This window comes from Rana temporaria, chromosome 5 (assembly GCF_905171775.1).
Source record: "Rana temporaria chromosome 5, aRanTem1.1, whole genome shotgun sequence".
Taxonomy (NCBI): Eukaryota; Metazoa; Chordata; class Amphibia; order Anura; family Ranidae; genus Rana; species Rana temporaria.
Genome location: NC_053493.1, coordinates 420,799,531 through 420,818,373, shown reverse-complemented (window position 1 = coordinate 420,818,373; position 18,843 = coordinate 420,799,531). Strand labels below are relative to the sequence as shown.

General features: G+C 50.2%; 1 protein-coding gene across 3 annotated transcripts in view; it reads right to left on the bottom strand.

Annotated features, from left to right (window-relative positions):
- Window positions 1–18,843, bottom strand: part of NBEAL2 (neurobeachin like 2) — a 246,062-nt gene that overhangs the window by 16,984 nt on the left and 210,235 nt on the right. For all 3 annotated transcript variants that reach the window (XM_040355232.1, XM_040355233.1, XM_040355234.1), the window contains 9 exons: window positions 16,396–16,536; window positions 16,178–16,308; window positions 13,367–13,476; window positions 12,247–12,364; window positions 10,602–10,699; window positions 9,032–9,148; window positions 8,812–8,901; window positions 8,554–8,663; window positions 7,297–7,469 (listed from right to left, as the gene is read on the bottom strand). In XM_040355232.1, the coding sequence (XP_040211166.1) occupies window positions 7,297–7,469; window positions 8,554–8,663; window positions 8,812–8,901; window positions 9,032–9,148; window positions 10,602–10,699; window positions 12,247–12,364; window positions 13,367–13,476; window positions 16,178–16,308; window positions 16,396–16,536 (1,088 nt within the window). The remainder of the gene's footprint in view (window positions 1–7,296; window positions 7,470–8,553; window positions 8,664–8,811; window positions 8,902–9,031; window positions 9,149–10,601; window positions 10,700–12,246; window positions 12,365–13,366; window positions 13,477–16,177; window positions 16,309–16,395; window positions 16,537–18,843) is intronic.

Here is an 18,843-nt window from a genome sequence, read left to right as displayed (position 1 = left end):
CATCTGTTTTTCGGATCTTCTCTGTAGCTTTAAGATAGGCCTTCATGGCCCTGACAATATCCAAGGTATGCAGCAACCCTTCCTTTCTGGAAGTAGGTTTAGGGAAGAAGGATGGTAATACCAAATCCTGGTTCAAATGAAAACTGGATATGACCTTCGGTAGGAAGGAAGGATGAGGGCGGAGAACGACCTTGTCCTTATGAAATATAAGATATGGTTCCTTACAGGATAAGGCTGCCAGTTCCGAAACTCTTCTTGCGGAAACTATGGCAACCAAAAATACCAACTTCCTTGTCAGTAGAACCAAAGGAACTTCAGCCAACGGCTCAAACGGTTGTTTCTGTAAACTTGACAGGACAAGATTTAAATCCCACGGACAAAGCGGGGATTTAACTGGAGGTTTAATACGTAAGACCCCTTGAAGGAAGGTCTTAACCAGCGAGTGGGTGGCCAGCGGCCGCTGAAACCACACTGACAGAGCAGAAATCTGTCCTTTGATTGTGCTTAATGCCAATCCTTTATCCACTCCTAGCTGGAGAAAACTTAAAACTCTATCAATGGTGAATTTGCGAGGAAGCCATAGCTTGGACTCACACCAGCCTACATAGGCCTTCCAGACCCTGTGATAAATCACCCTAGAGACCGGTTTCCTGGCTCTGATTAGGGTAGAGATTACCTTCTGAGACAGACCTCTACCCCTGAGAATCAAGGATTCAGCTTCCAGGCCGTCAAATTTAGATGCCGTAAGGCAGGGTGGAGGATCGGACCTTGCGATAGCAGGTCTGGCCTTAGAGGCAGAGTCCAAGGGTTTCCCACTACCATCCTTAGGATTAGTGAGTACCATGCCCTTCTGGGCCATGCTGGAGCTACCAGGATGACTGGTATGCGCTCCACCCTGATCCTGCGCAGCAGGCGGGGTAGTAACTGGAGCGGGGGAAACGCATAAAGAAGTTTGAACTGATGCCAAGGGCAAACCAGAGCATCGGTTCCGCAGGCCATCAGATCCCTTGACCGGGACATGAACCTGTCTAGCTTCTTGTTGAGTCTCGATGCCATGATATCCACGTCCGGCACTCCCCATCTTTGGCAGAGTGCTTGAAAGACCTGTGGATGCAGAGACCATTCCCCCGGCCATAGAGTCTGGCGGCTTAAGAAGTCCGCCTGAAAGTTGTCCACTCCGGGAATGTATATTGCCGATATGCAGGGCACATGAGCCTCTGCCCATAGGAGAATCAAGCTCACTTCTCTCTGAGCGGCCTGACTCCTGGTTCCCCCTTGGTGATTTATGTATGCCACTGCCGTGGCATTGTCTGATTGAATTCTCACCGGGAACCCCTGCAATTTCGACGTCCAAGCCCTGAGGGCTAGTCGAACAGCTCTGAGCTCCAAGATGTTGATGGGTAACAGCTTCTCTGGCTTTGCCCAAATACCTTGGCGAGTGGAACCCTCCACAATTGCTCCCCAGCCCGTCAGGCTGGCGTCTGTGGTCACTATCTTCCAAGCCACTGGGCTGAAAGACCTTCCCTTCAGTAGGTTCTGAGGGTCTAACCACCAACACAGACTTTGCCGGATTCTTGATGAGAGTGGCAACGGGATATCCAAGGCCTGTGGCCTTCTGCTCCATGCTGACAGGATGGCTGCCTGCAGGATGCGAGTGTGGCTCTGGGCGTATGGCACCGCCTCGAAGGTAGCCACCATCTTGCCTAGTAGTCTCATACATAGGCGAATAGTCGGTTCTTTCTTGCTTAGAACCAGTAGGATTAACACCTTGATGGCTTCGACCTTCCTCAGAGGTAGGAACACTCTTTGTTGTTCTGTGTCTAATCTCATGCCGAGATATTCCAATTGCCTTGTGGGCTGGAATGCTGACTTTTCCCGGTTTAGGACCCAGCCGAACCTCTCGAGGTATTGGACCGTGAGGGCCACTGCTCGCTCCAAGCCGGGAGACGAGTGGTCTATGACTAGGAGGTCGTCCAGGTATGCTAGGATCGTGACCCCTTGAATCCTTAGCTTGGCTAGGATTGGAGCTAGAACCTTCGTGAACACGCGGGGGGCCGTAGCCAACCCGAAGGGAAGCGCCACGAATTGGAAATGACGCGAAGCCACCATAAAGCGTAGATATCTTTGATGTGGCTGATAAATTGGAACATGAAGGTAGGCATCCTTTATGTCTATGGACGCCATGAAGTCGTCCTTTTGGAGTGTGGCAGCTGCTGACCGCACGGATTCCATCCGAAATGAGCGGACTTTTAAGTATGCATTTACCATCTTTAGGTCCAAAATTGGCCTGACATCTCCATTGGGCTTTGGGATGATGAATAGGTTGGAGTAGAAACCCAGTCCCTGTTCCAGGACTGGTACCTCTACTATTACTTCCTGGGAAAGTAGATGATCTAGAGCCGATCTTAATGCGGCTCCTTTCTCCAGATCGTTTGGAGTCCTCGACTCCTGGAAATGAGGAGGAGGAAACCTTAGGAACTCTAGCTTGTAGCCTGTGGCCACGGAAGACCGTACCCACTCGTCGGGAATGCTGGCTTCCCAAATCTCCGAAAAGAGTCGCAGCCTTCCCCCCACCTTCGTGGGTGGGGGCGCCCCTTCATAAGGTAGACTTGGGGGCTGGTTTTGCTGGTTTGCGAAACCACTGCCTCTTGCCTCTAACAGCCTGTCTTTGTGATCTGCTGTTGAAGCCGAAGTTTGTTCTTGCAGGGGGCCGTCGATACTGCTTGGCATTAGAGGGCCCCTGTCCAGGGGAGGACTGTCGTTTAAACGCAGGCCCCTGAACCTTCTTCTTAGTTGGCAAGAGAGTACTCTTGCCGTTTGAAATGGTCTGAATGTATTTATCTAGGTCTTCTCCGAAGAGCCGACCTCCATGGAAGGGGAACCCTACCAGGAGCTTCTTGCATGGGGGCTCAGCCTCCCAGCTTTTTAACCATAAGAGTCTTCTCATATGGATAAGGGATAACGATAAACGTGACGCTTGCTGGATAGAATCCTTGATAGCGTCTACCGTAAAACAAATGGCCTTAGGGACATCCGAAAATTCTTCTGCCTGCTCGGCAGGAATAAGTTCAAGCATTTGCTTAAATTGATCCGATAAAGCTTGAGCGACTCCAATCGCAGCCACGGCTGGCTGTACTACTGCCCCTGCAGCAGTGAAGGAGTTTTTAAGTAGTGCTTCCAAGCGTTTATCAACTGGATCCTTGAAAACCTGTATGTTTTCTACAGGGCATGTTAACGATTTGTTAACACATGAGATGGCTGCGTCTACTGCAGGAGAAGCCCATCTCTTGGAAAACTTTTCTTCCATAGGATACAAGACAGAAAATTTCTTAGGTGGTAAGAAAACCTTGTCTGGTTTGTTCCAATCTTGGAACAAGACTCCCTCCAATAGAGGATGGATCGGAAACACAGCATTGCTTTGAGGCGCCCTCAGTGAGCCCAAAGCTGAAACCGTCGATACCTGGAGATCTGGTATAGGCAGGTTGAATGCCTTATGGACCAAGTCCGTCAAGTCTTGAATCCACCAGCTCTCCCTCAGGGAGACTGCCCCAGACTCCTCTGTATCCGGATCATCGATCCCTGAACCTACTTGGTCCTTGTCCAAGAGGTCGTCCAATTCCCCAGAGGAAAGGACCTCCTCTTCCGAGGGTCTGCGCACGGGTGACGGAGATCTATTCCGCTTACTACCCCGCATAGCTGCGGCTATCATCTTTCCCATGCTTTTCTGCATCTCATTTAAAGAGGTAAGTAACACCTCCTCCGTGACCATCTTAGGATTGGGTTGACTCGCGTCAGCTCCAGCCCCCGATCCCGATGGCCCAACGGCTCCCAGTGGGGAAAGCAGCGGCATAGCTCTATCCGAGACCTCAGACCCTGTGGGGGAATCCCCACCTTTTGTACCCTCTGATTTGTTCTTTGATGCCATGGTACAATACCGAGGTACACCTGCTACTTATTGGTACCTGGGACTTATAAATAGTTAAATGCCCAAACACCTGTTTGGGGAATAAAAAATGTTTCCTCTTCCCCAGATGACACTTTTTTTTTTTTTTTTTTTTTTTTTTTTTAAAAGAAAAAAACTTCTTTTCCTTTTTTTTTTTTTTTTTTTTTTCAATCTAGGCAAGAAAAAACATTCTATCCCCCTGAGTAGTATTGCCAAAGAAAAGACTATGAGATGGAAAAGAAAAAACAGCCTATTCCTAGGCTAAACCACAATCTTCTGAAGACTGTAGTATTCTTTCTGGCCACTGTGTGTCCTCAGCGCCCCGTGCTTCACTCCAGTCCTTCCTCCCTCAAACCATAGTATTGAATGAGCTGTGGTATCCAAGGAAGGGCCGCCCCTTCCTTAAATCACTGACCCGCCCTTCCCCCCCAGCTAAAACGGCGCCAAATGCGCCTATAAACACGTGCACGCGCGCCGCGCGCGTGCCCGCCGACGGGGGGGGTGTATGGGAGGAAGGGCCTCTCTGTTCCTGCAGCCGCAGGCCTGGAACACACGAGGAGGACAGCGTTCTGCCTGCCTTGCAGGCATGAGGAAGAGGACTGGATAGAGCATCGCCTGGAGGCTTGCAGGTAAGCATAGCTCTCTGACACACACATACATTGTACACAAAAGGCCCCACTCACAGCTTTTCCAATACTACCAGGGAGGTCACTTTTTTAAGGGGAATAACAACATATAGAGCCATCCTATCTTCATGATATGTGACTGGTTTGCCAGATGCAATGCATAACTTTTAGGCATGTCCCCTGTGACCTCCCAGAAAAAACTTGCTAAGAGCCAAGTTCCGCAAGTTTTCCCCTTACTTACCTGCTCCATGCCGCAGGACTTTGCAAAGCAAGAGGCCCAATCTTCCCCCATCTCCGTGGGGATGTCTAGACCTTCAGGCCCTGGGAACCTTCTTCTTCCATGAAGGATCCACTGTCCTGGGCCCATACAGCACCCTGGCAAACAGAAAACATTAGGCGCCCAAAGGTTTTCTAAGTTCTGGGCCCAGGGTCCAGCTCTCTTAAAAAGAAAGCATTATGGGCTATACCCCAAGGGTTTGGGGTCCGGTTACTGACCACTTTAGCGCTCAGGCTTTTTTGGACAGAACCGGTAGCTCACCTAATCCCAAGGATGCGGAGGCAAGCTAAACCATGACTAACACCTAAGACACTGGCGTAAAAACTGAGGTACTCCTCCTATGGGAGGGGGTTATATAGGGAGGGGCATTTCCTGTTTGAAGATTGCCAGTGTCTACACCTGAAGGTACTCCATATAACCCATATAGTAATGAATGCCGCTCTGTGTCCCGTGATGTAACGATAAAGAAATCAGAGTCATGAACATGGAAATCACCAATACAAAGTATCTAAACCAATAAAAAACAATATGAAATATATTGCATCTTTCTTCTACTGAGGAGATTTCTCTTCACTTCCTTTCCTTGGCACACAAGTATTGAGAAAAATTCCTTCCAAACTTTTTTGTAACCAAAACAGGGGTCCCTATTGGAAGATTTCCCCTCACCAGGGCCTTCTTAACGCATGGGCACCCCTGGGCACTGCCCAGCGCCCCCCCATGATGATCTTGCATTATATCTTACTTGCCAACTGTCCCGGATCCACCGGGACAGTCACGCTTGTTATAAGCTGTCCCGAGCTGTATTGTGCACTCCTGCCCCCACCCATACTGTGCCCATCTGAACCTACCCCTGGTACAGTTTTGTGCTAGATTTTAAAGTTCTAATAAATATCTTTAATTCTGCCTACTATTTATACCTTTCTAGGGATTAGGTGAGTATAATTGGGGGCGGGGGCCCCAGTGGGTAAACTGGGGGCAGGGGCACCAGTGGGTAAACTGGGGGCAGGGGCACCAGTGGGTAAATTGGAGAAGGCTGGCAGGGGTCCCAGTGAGTAAATTGGGGCAGGCTGGCAGAGGCCCCATTGAGTAAATTGGGGCAGGCTGGCAGAGGCCCCAGTGAGTAAATTGGGGCAGGCTGGCAGAGGCCCCAGTGAGTAAATTGGGGCAGGCTGGCAGAGGCCACAGTGAGTAAATTGGGGCAGGCTGGCAGAGGCCACAGTGAGTAAATTGGAGAAGGCTGGCAGGGGTCCCAGTGAGTAAATTGGGGCAGGCTGGCAGAGGCCCCAGTGAGTAAATTGGGGCAGGCTGGCAGAGGCCCCAGTGAGTAAATTGGGGCAGGCTGGCAGAGGTCCCAGTGAGTAAATTGGGGCAGGCTGGCAGAGGCCCCAGGGAGTAAATTGGGGCAGGCTGGCAGAGGCCCCAGTGAGTAAATTGGAGAAGGCTGGCAGGGGTCCCAGTGAGTAAATTGGGGAAGGCTGGCGGGGACCCAGTGGGTAAATTGGGGCAGGCTGGCAGGGGTCCCAGTTAGTAAATTGGGGCAGGCTGGCAGGGGACCCAGTGAGTAAATTGGAGAAGGCTGGCAGAGGCCCCAGTGAGTAAATTGGGGCAGGCTGGCAGAGGCCACAGTGAGTAAATTGGGGCAGGCTGGCAGAGGCCACAGTGAGTAAATTGGAGAAGGCTGGCAGGGGTCCCAGTGAGTAAATTGGGGCAGGCTGGCAGAGGCCCCAGTGAGTAAATTGGGGCAGGCTGGCAGAGGCCCCAGTGAGTAAATTGGGGCAGGCTGGCAGAGGTCCCAGTGAGTAAATTGGGGCAGGCTGGCAGAGGCCCCAGGGAGTAAATTGGGGCAGGCTGGCAGAGGCCCCAGTGAGTAAATTGGAGAAGGCTGGCAGGGGTCCCAGTGAGTAAATTGGGGCAGGCTGGCGGGGCCCCAGTGGGTAAATTGGGGCAGAGGCCCCAGTGAGTAAATTGGGGCAGAGGCCCCAGTGAGTAAATTGGGGCAGAGGCCCCAGTGAGTAAATTGGGGCAGAGGCCCCAGTGAGTAAATTGGGGCAGAGGCCCCAGTGAGTAAATTGGGGCAGGCAGGCTGGCAGGGGCCCCAGTGAGTAAATTGGAACAGGCTGGCAGGGGCCCCAGTGAGTAAATTGGAACAGGCTGGCAGGGGCCCCAGTGCATTACTTTTCCCAGGGGCCTATGATGCTATTAAGACGACTCTGCCCCTCACTTCCTCTTCTGGTGACAACTAACATTTTGAATTCTCCATCTCTTTTTTCCTTCTGACAACATGCCCAGACCAGAGAGCCAACCCTTCCCTGCTCTGTCCAAAACATTTGGCTTGGGATACACTTAAATTGATTGCTCTTCAGCCGACACTAAAAAGTGACCCCCCAATAAAGTCACGGGGAAATATTTCTACACTTCTCTCCATACGGTCTTCATGATCCACCAATTACCGATGTGTCGGGTTATGTGACCGATGACTTTCCCTTTGCTCAGGGACGTGACGCGTAGGCTGTTGTCCCAGTGTCCTCCACTGAACAATAGTTTGGCATCATGAGAGACGACCAGAGTCCTGGAAGAAAGTTCGGCCCCCAGGGCAAAGGGTCCAAGGAGGAAGCGCTGTGTCCTGGAAGAGAGACAACCTTATTTATCAATGGTGAAGATACCCGACCAACAGTGGACACCACCATTGTACAGGAAACATAGTGCCACTTACTTTATTTCTAAGGTTTTGTTATTTTAATTCAAATTTAGAGCAGAAAAAAAAGAAAAAACACAAAGGAGGAGCCAACAGAATGGTTGGTGCTTCTGAGAACCTGGTCTGGGCAGAGTCTGGAGGAGCTCCAACCAAGAAATGTGCATCACTATGTACAGTACTAAAAAACCTTGTTAAAAAAAAGTAAATTCATTCTCACAATGATAAAACAAATCGAGACGCTCAGAGAAGGAGAGGAGGGAGGGGAGAAAGCTCAGAGACGAGGGAAGGAGGGGAGAACGCTCAGAGAGGAGGAAGGGAGGGAGGGAAGAACGCTCAGAGAGGAGGGAGGGAGGGAAGAACGCCCAGAGGAGGGAGGGAGGGCAGAACGATCAGAGAGGAGGGAGGGAGGGAGGGAGGGCAGGGAGGGAGGGCAGGGAGGGAGGGAGGGAGGGCAGGGAGGGAGGGAGGGAGGGCAGAACGATCAGAGAGGAGGGAGGGGGAGAACACTCACAGGAGGAGGGGGAGAACACTCACAGGAGGAGAGGGAGGAGGGGGAGAACACTCACAGGAGGAGGGGGAGAACACTCACAGGAGGAGGGGGAGAACACTCACAGGAGGAGGGGGGAGAACACTCACAGGAGGAGGGGGGAGAACACTCACAGGAGGAGGGGGGAGAACACTCACAGGAGGAGGGGGGAGAACACTCACAGGAGGAGGGGGAGAACACTCACAGGAGGAGGGGGGAGAACACTCACAGGAGGAGGGGGGAGAACACTCACAGGAGGAGGGGGGAGAACACTCACAGGAGGAGGGGGGAGAACACTCACAGGAGGAGGGGGGAGAACACTCACAGGAGGAGGGGGGAGAACACTCACAGGAGGAGGGGGGAGAACACTCACAGGAGGAGGGGGGAGAACACTCACAGGAGGAGGGGAAGAACACTCACAGGAGGAGAGGAGAACACTCACAGGAGGAGAGGAGAACACTCACAGGAGGAGAGGAGAACACTCACTTGACGTTGGAGACAGTGGGGTCCTTGGTGAAGCTGAAGTAATTGGAGAAGTTCCTGTCATAGGGCAACCACCCATGAGTCCCCAGAAGTCCATTGGCACTAACTGTGACCTATTAGATACAAGGAGAACCATTACCAACCACGACGACGACCAACTACGTGGCACTCTGGCGTAAGAGGACCACAGATGGAGCGGCATTAAAACAATCCATATCCAAACCTTTCACTGAATAAAGTTGCCGATGTCCGATAACTCACCAGAACGTCCGGAGAGCCCTGAGTCATGAAGGAATGAGCCTGATTTTTGGGGACCACCATCAGGACAAGGGGGACCTCTTCCATCATTCCCTGCACAACCGACACATTGATTATTATTAACACAATACAATGCGGGTGTACAAAACGCGTCGAATAGCAGAGCGTGGACAACGCTCAGTAGACGGAGGAAACAGATCCTTAAATCGCAGATTTTCCTCACCTCCACAAAGAATGTTTTCAGCTCTGATCGTTTCTCAAACAGATTGGGAGAATAGGTGTCCATCCGGGACAGGCGCCGGGCTGCACTCGCTGCGGACAGGCGTGCCGGGTGCGGCTCCTGGCAGGAAACATTTTTTTTATAAAATCAAAACGTCAGGGGAAAAAAACTTGACATCCAGCAACCTAAACCAATCAGAATTCCATTTATATGAAAGAGAAATTAATAGAAAATAAACATACAGATCACAAAACTACTGAGAATTCATTCCATTTCCACCTATTGTGCCACATCGGCCCAGAGACCACCCCCCGTGCCACGTCTGACCAGAGACCACCCCCCGTGCCACGTCTGACCAGAGACCACCCCGGCGTGCTGCGTCTCACCAGAAGCCCCCCCCCAGTGCCACATCTCCCCAGAAGCCCCCCCCAGTGCCACGTCTGCCCAGAAGCCCTCCCCAGTGCCACGTCTGCCCAGAAGCCCCCCCAGTGCCACGTCTGCCCAGAAGCCCCCCAGTGCCACGTCTGCCCAGAAGCCCCCCCCAGTGCCACGTCTGCCCAGAAGCCCCCCCCCCAGTGCCACGGGTGTAGAAGTGTAAAGTTCCCTCTATGTTGAGTGGAGTCTTTTTTTTCATGTTCTGTTTTTCATGCCACGTCTGCCCCACAGACCCCACTCCCAGTGCCACGTCTGCCCCACAGACCCCACTCCCAGTGCCACGTCTGCCCCACAGACCCCACTCCCAGTGCCACGTCTGCCCCACAGACCCCACTCCCAGTGCCACGTCTGCCCCACAGACCCCACTCCCAGTGCCACGTCTGCCCCACAGACCCCACTCCCAGTGCCACGTCTGCACCCAGAGACCCCACTCCCAGTGCCACGTCTGCACCCAGAGACCCCACTCCCAGTGCCACGTCTGCCCCACAGACCCCACTCCCAGTGCCACGTCTGCCCCACAGACCCCACTCCCAGTGCCACGTCTGCCCCACAGACCCCACTCCCAGTGCCACGTCTGCCCCACAGACCCCACTCCCAGTGCCACGTCTGCCCCACAGACCCCACTCCCAGTGCCACGTCTGCCCCACAGACCCCACTCCCAGTGCCACGTCTGCCCCACAGACCCCACTCCCAGTGCCACGTCTGCCCCACAGACCCCACTCCCAGTGCCACGTCTGCCCCACAGACCCCACTCCCAGTGCCACGTCTGCCCCACAGACCCCACTCCCAGTGCCACGTCTGCCCCACAGACCCCACTCCCAGTGCCACGTCTGCCCCACAGACCCCACTCCCAGTGCCACGTCTGCCCCAGAGACCCCACTCCCACGTCTGCCCCAGAGACCCCACTCCCAGTGCCACGTCTGCCCCAGAGACCCCACTCCCAGTGCCACGTCTGCCCAGAGACCCCACTCCCAGTGCCACGTCTGCCCAGAGACCCCACTCCCACGTACGTAGAGCTCTCTCTCTTTGCCAAATGTAAAGTCCCCTCTATGTCGAGTGGAGTCTTTTTTTTGTTCAGTTTTTTTTATTTTGCCAGGAATTTTAGTGTTACAAATGTTGGTTTAGTCCTCGGACGCACCTTGAGAAGCTGGCACGGAGTCTGACCAAAATTGCTGATAATTCCTTCCAGCGCTTTCCTCTCCGTCTCATCCGCAATGGCGTCCAGATCCACCACACCTGAACAGAGGAGAAGCCGGTCAGAAACGCGTAGCCAGGCAAACGAGTATAGTCACATTCATACTGGCTGCTTTATTGTACGATTTACACAGCTGCCTACGTGTTCTTAGACAGTACAGTCAGAATCCTTGCTGAACAATATGATATCTAGCCCTTTCCTCCCCAGCCTGACTGTCCCTGCCCCATCCCTTACAGCCATTGGATTTCACTTTTAATCATGGAGGTTCAGCATTACATATGGGCATTACCGAGGGAACCTTCCTAGGAACACCCAAACACTGCCAGACTGGCACCCACCCATCAAAGCATTTGGATCTACTCTCCATTTCGGTTTTGTTCCCCACCCACCTTGAAGTGTTGGGTGTCCCCCACCTTGGCTTGTTCACATTCCTCCATCTACATTCCTCATTATAAAACCAGTGAAAACCCAGCAGGGGATGGTGGGAACCCCTTATAAAGGACACGGCAGATCAGGCAACACAGGGCACAGGGGGGGTTTAACTCTCAAGGAATTCGCTTTGCCAACACTCAATTCGCCTCTCAGCCATACAAGTTGTCGGGTCTGTTACCGGTCACCCGATTGGCTGAAATGTCGGGCGCTGTGATTGGACGCCTGAGAGAGGATGAAAGAATTCAACGTGGAAGGACGTGCAGGAGACCGCCACTGACTCACGCCGAGACAGGCACACTGGCGGCATCTGATGGGGGCACACGGGGCCTGCGCTTGATGGGGGCACATGGGGCCTGCGCTTGATGGGGGCACAGGGGCCTGCGCTTGATGGGGGCACAGGGGCCTGCGCTTGAATGGGGCCCAGGGGCCTGCGCTTGGATGGGGGCACAGGGGCCTGCGCTTGATGGGGGCACAGGGGCCTGCGCTTGATGGGGGCACAGGGGCCTGCGCTTGATGGGGGCACAGGGGCCTGCGCTTGATGGGGGCACAGGGGCCTGCGCTTGATGGGGGCACAGGGGCCTGCGCTTGATGGGGGCACAGGGGCCTGCGCTTGATGGGGGCACAGGGGCCTGCGCTTGATGTTTTTTTTTTCAGTTTGTTTGCGCCCCCCCAAAAAACATTGAGAACCAGCCGCCACTGCCTCAATGACGTATAACACGGAGATCATAGGAGGAGTACCAAGCATCATACATCACAGGGACTTCAGTGAGCATTTGGAATGGCTGACCACAGAGGAGATGGAGGAACAACCGTTCCTCCATCTCCTTTGTGACGAACGATCCCGGAAGCAAAGAGGATTTCACGCTTTCCAGTTTCAAAGCGGTCACTTTCTGGCTGTTACAGTCAGAGTAGCAGCTAACCAAGCACGATCTGTACTTATTTGCTTAGGAGGGCAGGGGAGACATTGGGGGGTCTAACAGATCCCTGATGTCTCCATAAAGAGTACCTGTCGCTGCCCAAAGCTTATCACAAGTAGGGCTTGTTAGGAAAAAAAAAGTTTAAAAACTGTCCCAGTAGGCAGACGGTAAAAGCGAACCTGCCCCTGCCCATACAGCATTTTAGTTATCTTAAGAAATTTGACGGCCGCACGTCTCACCTTCATAAGTGCAATAATAAAATACATTCAGGGCCTCCACAGCGGCTTCACCCCTCTGCTTGTAGCCGAAAATCAGGTCTATCCACTCGTGGAGATGGGCCGACACATACTCCGATTCCTGGCAGAGACAAATCAGGAGATTAACAGAAAGTTATCGGCACTCAGTAGACACGTGCAATTCGTTTACTTCCAAATTTGTTGAACACATTTTGACAAATTCCTTAATTCCGAATTATCTCATTATCTAAATTTCAAATTGGGGGAATTTCAAATTGGGGGGAAATTTCAAATTTCCGAAATTTCAAAACTTCAAATTTCAGAATATTTAAATTTTGATTTTCTAATTTTTTTTATTTTCCCAATTTTCAAATTGGGGAATTTCAAATTGGGGAATTTCAAACTGGGGAATTTCAAACTGGGGAATTTCAAACTGGGGAATTTCAGAATATTTAAATTTCGTAAATTTCGAAATTAGGCAATTCGAAATTCCCCAATTCGAAAACCAGAGATTATCAAAATACGAAAATTCGAAATGCCAAAATTCGGAATTCTGAAAATTTGGATTTTCAAATTTTTTATATTTTCCCAATTTTCTAATTGGGGAATTTCAAACTGGGGGAATTTCAAACTGGGGGAATTTCAAACTGGGGGAATTTCAAACTGGGGGAATTTCAAACTGGGGGAATTTCAAAACTTAAAATTTCGTAAATTTCGAAATTTGGCATTTTGAAATTCCCCCAGTTTGAAATTCCCCAATTCGAAAACCAGAGAGATCAAAATTCCAAAATTCGGAAATTGGAAATGCAAAAATTCGGAATTCAGAAAATTTTGATTTTTGAATTTCCGAATTTTCAAAATATACATTTTTTTTTTAAATTGGAAATTCCGCAATATCGGCAACTTTGAAATTCCGCAACTCCGCAACTTTGAAATTTGGAGATTAGAAAAATCCAAAATTCGGAAATTGGAAATGAGAAAATTCAGAATTCGGAAAATTTGGATTTTTGAATTTCCGAAAAATGAAAAAATAAAATAAAAAACTTAATGAGACACAAACACATTTTTCAGCAGTGCACATGTCTAGCGTTCAGCGCCATTGCTAAATAGGAAGTGAACCCACCAAGGCCTTCCGGTGCTTGTATACTAAATCTTCCCGGGATGAAGCCCATCGGGGTAGAACCACGTCATCCACCTTCCCGTTGGACATCTGCAGGTGGCCCAGATCAAAACCTGGAAAACAGAGACAATCTGGTTAGATAACTCCATAGACATGAATATACACCTTTACCAACCCCATACACAGGACCATAGGCCCCCACATTTTATTCTCCTTGCCAGCAAAGGGGAGTGTAGGGTTGTCCCGATACCACTTTTTTAGGACTGAGTACAAGTACCGATACTTTTTTTCAAGTAGTCGCCGATACCGAATACCGATACTTTTTTTTAATGTGTCCCCAAATGCAGCCATGTCTCCCCACAAATGCAGCCATGTCCCCCCACAAATGCAGCCATGTCCCCCCCCATATCCAGCCATGTCCCCCCCCCATATCCAGCCATGTCCCCCCCCCCATATCCAGCCATGTCCCCCCCATATGCAGCCATGTCCCCCCCCATTATCCAGCCATGTGTCTCCCCCCCATCTGTCTCCCCCCCATCCAGCCATGTGTCTCCCCCCCATCCAGCCATGTGTCTCCCCCCCATCCAGCCATCTGTCTCCCCCCCATCCAGCCATCTGTCTCCCCCCCATCCAGCCATCTGTCTCCCCCCATCCAGTCATGTGTCTCCCCCCCATCCAGTCATGTGTCTCCCCCCCATCCAGTCATGTGTCTCCCCCCCATCCAGCCATGTGTCTCCCCCCCCATCCAGCCATGTGTCTCCCCCCCCATCCAGCCATGTGTCCCCCCCCCCATCCAGCCATGTTTCCCCCCCATATGCAGCCATGGCCCGCTTACCTGCTACCGCCGACTGTGTACAGTACTACGGCCAGGAACATTACAGCTTTGAATAGCTTTGTAATGATTGGAGCCGCGCTGCGTGTATAGACACTCCGCCTCGCTCGGGATTGGACAGTTCACCAGAGCAAGGGGGAGTGTCTATGCGCGGCGCCAATCATTACAGCTATTCAAAGCTGTAATGTTCCCGCCCGTATTACACAGTCGGCGGTAGCGGGGATGCGGCGTAACGGCGGCGGAGGTTTGCGGCGGCGGCGGCGGGTTAAGTATTCTATTTGTGTATCGGGGCGGGGTATCGGCGTCTGAGTACCGCCGAAAAAACTCGGAATCGGTCCCGATACCGATACTAGTATCGGTATCGGGACAACCCTACCTACCACAGTCCTGAGTTTTAAACAGGAGCCTTTTTTTCTGTGCTACAGTTTCACTTACAGGTCTCTTTCCCACCACTAACTTGTGATTGGACAATAGCAGACTGACAAGTTCCGCACTCTGCTCTCTCCTATCAGCATCATCCCGTTAAAACTTGAGCACTGCACCCCAACTGATTGGCTTTGGGAAAAGCAGACCTTTGCCTCTCCCAATTTGAACTCTGCTGCATGGGGATTAGTCAAGACTGGCCGACGTGCCCACCTCCCATGCCAACTTGACTGAAGTGGCTCCAGGCAGAAGCCTCACTGTTAACCACTTGACCACCGGGCCTATTCTAGCTCTTCTCGCCATCATGTAAAGATCACAATTTTTTTGCTGGAAAATTAATCAGAACCCCCAAAACATATATATTTTTTTAGCAGACACCCTAGGGAATAAAATGGCGGTCATTGCAACTTTTTTTCTCGCACGGTATTTGCGCAATCATTTTTCAAACGCCTTTTTTTTGGGGGGAAAAAAACTGTTTCATGATTTAAAAATAACAAAACCGTAAAGTTAGCCCAATTTTTTGGTATAATATGAAAGATGATGTTAAGCCGAGTAAATAGATACCCAACATGTCACGCTTTAAAATTGCGCACACTCATGGAATGGCGCCAAACTTCGGTACTTAAAAATCTCCATAGGCGACGGTTTCAATTTTTTTACAGGTTACAATTTTCGAGTTACAGAGGAGGTCTAGTGCTAGAATTGTTGCACATGCTCCAACGCACGCGACGATACCTCACATGTGGGGTTTGAACGGCGTTTACATGTGTGGGCGGGACTTGCATGCGTGTTCCCTTCTGAGCGTGAGCTACCGGGGAGAGGGGCGTTTTTAAAAAAAATAAATGTTTTTTATTTTATTTTACTTCGTTTTTTTACTTTTTATTTGATCACTTTTATTCCTATTACAAGGAATGTAAACATCCCTTGTAATAGGAATCAGAGTGACAGGTCCTCTTTATGGAGAGAGGTGGGGTCAATAAGATCCCACATCTCTCCTCCAGGCTTACAAGCATGAGACCGTGAATTATTTTTTTACCGATCTCATGCCGACAGCCGCAATTGCGGCTTTGTTTACTTCCGGGTACCCGGGCGTGACGTCACAACGTCGCGCCCGGGCCTCCGACGGTCATAGAGATGACTGGTGACCATCTGGTCACCAGTCATCTCTATGTTTCCCAGCCAGCACCAGCCAATTCGCTCTCCAGGCCCCCGATGGCAAGGGAGAGCCCGGAGAAGCACCGGATAGCGGCAGGAGGGGGGGGGGGGGATGTCCCCTCCCGCTGTCTATCAGAACGATCAAGCAATGGAACAGCCGCTTTGATCGTTCTTGTCATGCAGAGAATCGGCGGTTGAAGACGGTGATATCTGAATGATGCCTGTAGCTGCCCCCATCATTCAGATATCACCGCACAAAGTCGGTGGACTTCCTCTATTGGTGATAGAGCGGTGCAGGAGAGAGGGGGGGGGGCGCTCCTGCACCCTCTATGGACGCCCCGCCACTGGTTAAAACCATTTGGATCTTGCATGGCTAGTCTCCCTTAATAGCCGTGTTCTCCTACCATTGGCGTTCTCCAGGAATTCGGGGAAATAGAAGAACTCTGGGATTAACTCCTTCACATCCACAGGGTTCTCCATCCGGGCTTGCCAGGCGGCGCGGATGGAGTGGAACTGGCGGTCCGAACAATCAAACCTATAAAAAAGGGTAGATTAGTACATGTGACAGATTGATAAATTCCCACTGGTTCCCAGTTCATTAGAGGCCCCGCCCTCCACTCACCGTCCGCTCTGCAGCTGGATGTGCAGGGTGGTGAACGGCTCCATCCGAATCATATAATGCATCACCCCGGCCGCGTTCGAGTAGTGGGTCCCGTAATGGAACTTGTCAACCGTACCGGTGGGGTCCTCAAAACTCTCATACCTGCCGAGAGAAAACAGATAATATCCCTCTCTTCTTTCCGAAAAAACAAAGACACGTAAAAGAACTCAGCGCTGGATCGTCCAATGACGGGTCCAGTTTTGACTGACTGACTCATAGTGGTTTTAACCTTTCTGCCAGTTTCTAAGCATGGTGGATTCGGCTTTTGTCGGGCCTCCGTGTAGAATCTTAGATGTTCCCGGTCCTGACTCAGATTGAGGCTTGGTTTATGTGGCTTTGTATAGAACGTGATGCGTCAGTGCGTCGCCCCGTGCCCAGAGACGACGTCATTTTTATGACAAAACGCGCGTCGGGAGGCTTGGTTTCTGTGGCTTTGTATAGAACGTGATGCGTCAGTGCGTCGCCCGTGCCCCGAGACGACGTAATTTTTATGACAAAACGCGCGTCGGGAGGAGTGGACGTGCTGACGTCATCGCGTGTGTTTGTTTGAGCGGACGGGCGTTCGCTAGCTAGCCAGGTATTTGTTGCTTAGAACTATTTTACTGCTGTGTGTTTTTACCCTTACTAAATACTAATTTTTCTTAGGTTTACAATATGAGTTCTTCTTTCCCTTTTGGTAATAATCAACCACTTCCTATGTGACCCGATCAGAGCCGCCATCAGGAGGGTACAGGCAGTACACCTGTAAGAGGCCTGAAGGTCCCCAGGGCCCCGGATGGCAACCCCCCTTTTTTATTTTATATATATATATATATATATATATATATATATATATATATATATATATATATATATATATATATATATATATATATATATATATATTTTTATTATTAAAGGGCCCAGAGGTCCCCGGATGGCAACCCACCCCTTTTTTTTTTATAAAATGTTTATTATATATATATATATATATATATATATACATACATATATATACACACACACACACATATATATAGAAGCAAAAGCATACGTGAGCAGCGCCCGCATATGAAAACGGTGTTCAAACCACACAAGTGATGTATCACCGCAATCGTCAGAGCGAGAGCAATAATTCTAGCCCTAGACCTCCTCTGTAGCTCAAAAGATGCAACCTATAGATTTTTAAGGGTAAAAGTTTGACGCCATTCCACGAGCGGGGCGCAATTTTGAAGCGTGACATGTTGGGCATCATTCTACTCGGCATAACATTATCTTTCACAAAATAGAAAAAATTGGGGCGAACTTTACTGTTGTCTTAGTTTTTAATACAAAAAATTAAATTTTTTCCAAAAAAAGTGCACTTGTAAGACCGGTGCGACAAAAAGTATTGCAATGACCGCCATTTTATTCCCTAGGGTGTTAGAAAAAAATATATATATATTATAATGTTTGGGGGTTTTAAGTAATTTTCTAGCAAAAAAAAAAAAAAAATGTTTTAATCTTGTAAACGCCAAATCTGAAAAACAGGCTTGGTCCTTAAGTGGTTAAAGGGCCCAGAGGTCCCCAGGGCCCCGGATGGCTACCCCCCCTTTTTTTTTATAAATATATTTTTTTCTTTCTTTCTTTTTTTCCCTGCTCCAGGGGGCCCATGCCTGAAGCTGTGTAAGGGGCCCCCATAATTCCTGATGGCGGCCCTGGACCTGATTGTTCGAGATAATACAGCTATCCGCTGCATACTTTTCATCCACCATCCAGAAGTTGCCGCTTCTGAATTGCCTGGATAAAAGGCCCTGGCGGGGGTTATTAGCCGTAAGCCCATCTTGCTTGCCTTGTGGTAAGCGCACATTCTATGTGGTGCTGGCACAGTATGTGTGGTGGTGGAATACGTCATTGATTACACCTCACTATTGATACCTCACTATAAGGATATCCCAGGATGCACTGGGAAACCAGCAAGTGAACCGGAAAGACGTCATCAGTGGGGGATCCAGCAGAGCTTGGGCTTACTAATAATAATAATAACTAATAAGCTGGGGACCTGCTGTATTGGGATACTAATGAGCTGGGGATCTGTTGAGTGGGGGTACTACTGAGCTGGAGTTCTATTGAACCCCTTTAAAAACAAATCTAAAATCAACACAAACACACAGGGCATCTGCCAAGCTCCAGAAAAGCATCAAAAAGGCATATTGAAGCGGTAGGCGCTTTAATTTGTAAAGTGTAAACGACGAGGCCTTTGCAGTGGTGAACACAACGCCGCTCTAAAAAGCTCACTGGTGTTGTGACTTTGGCTCTTTCAAATTGCATTGGCCCTTTCAAATTGCATTGGCCCTAGAACTATGCAGGCATCCAATTCGAAAGTCACAGCTAAAGGAAACCCTAAAACAAACCATGGTGGAGAATGGTTGCATTATATGGGTTAACACA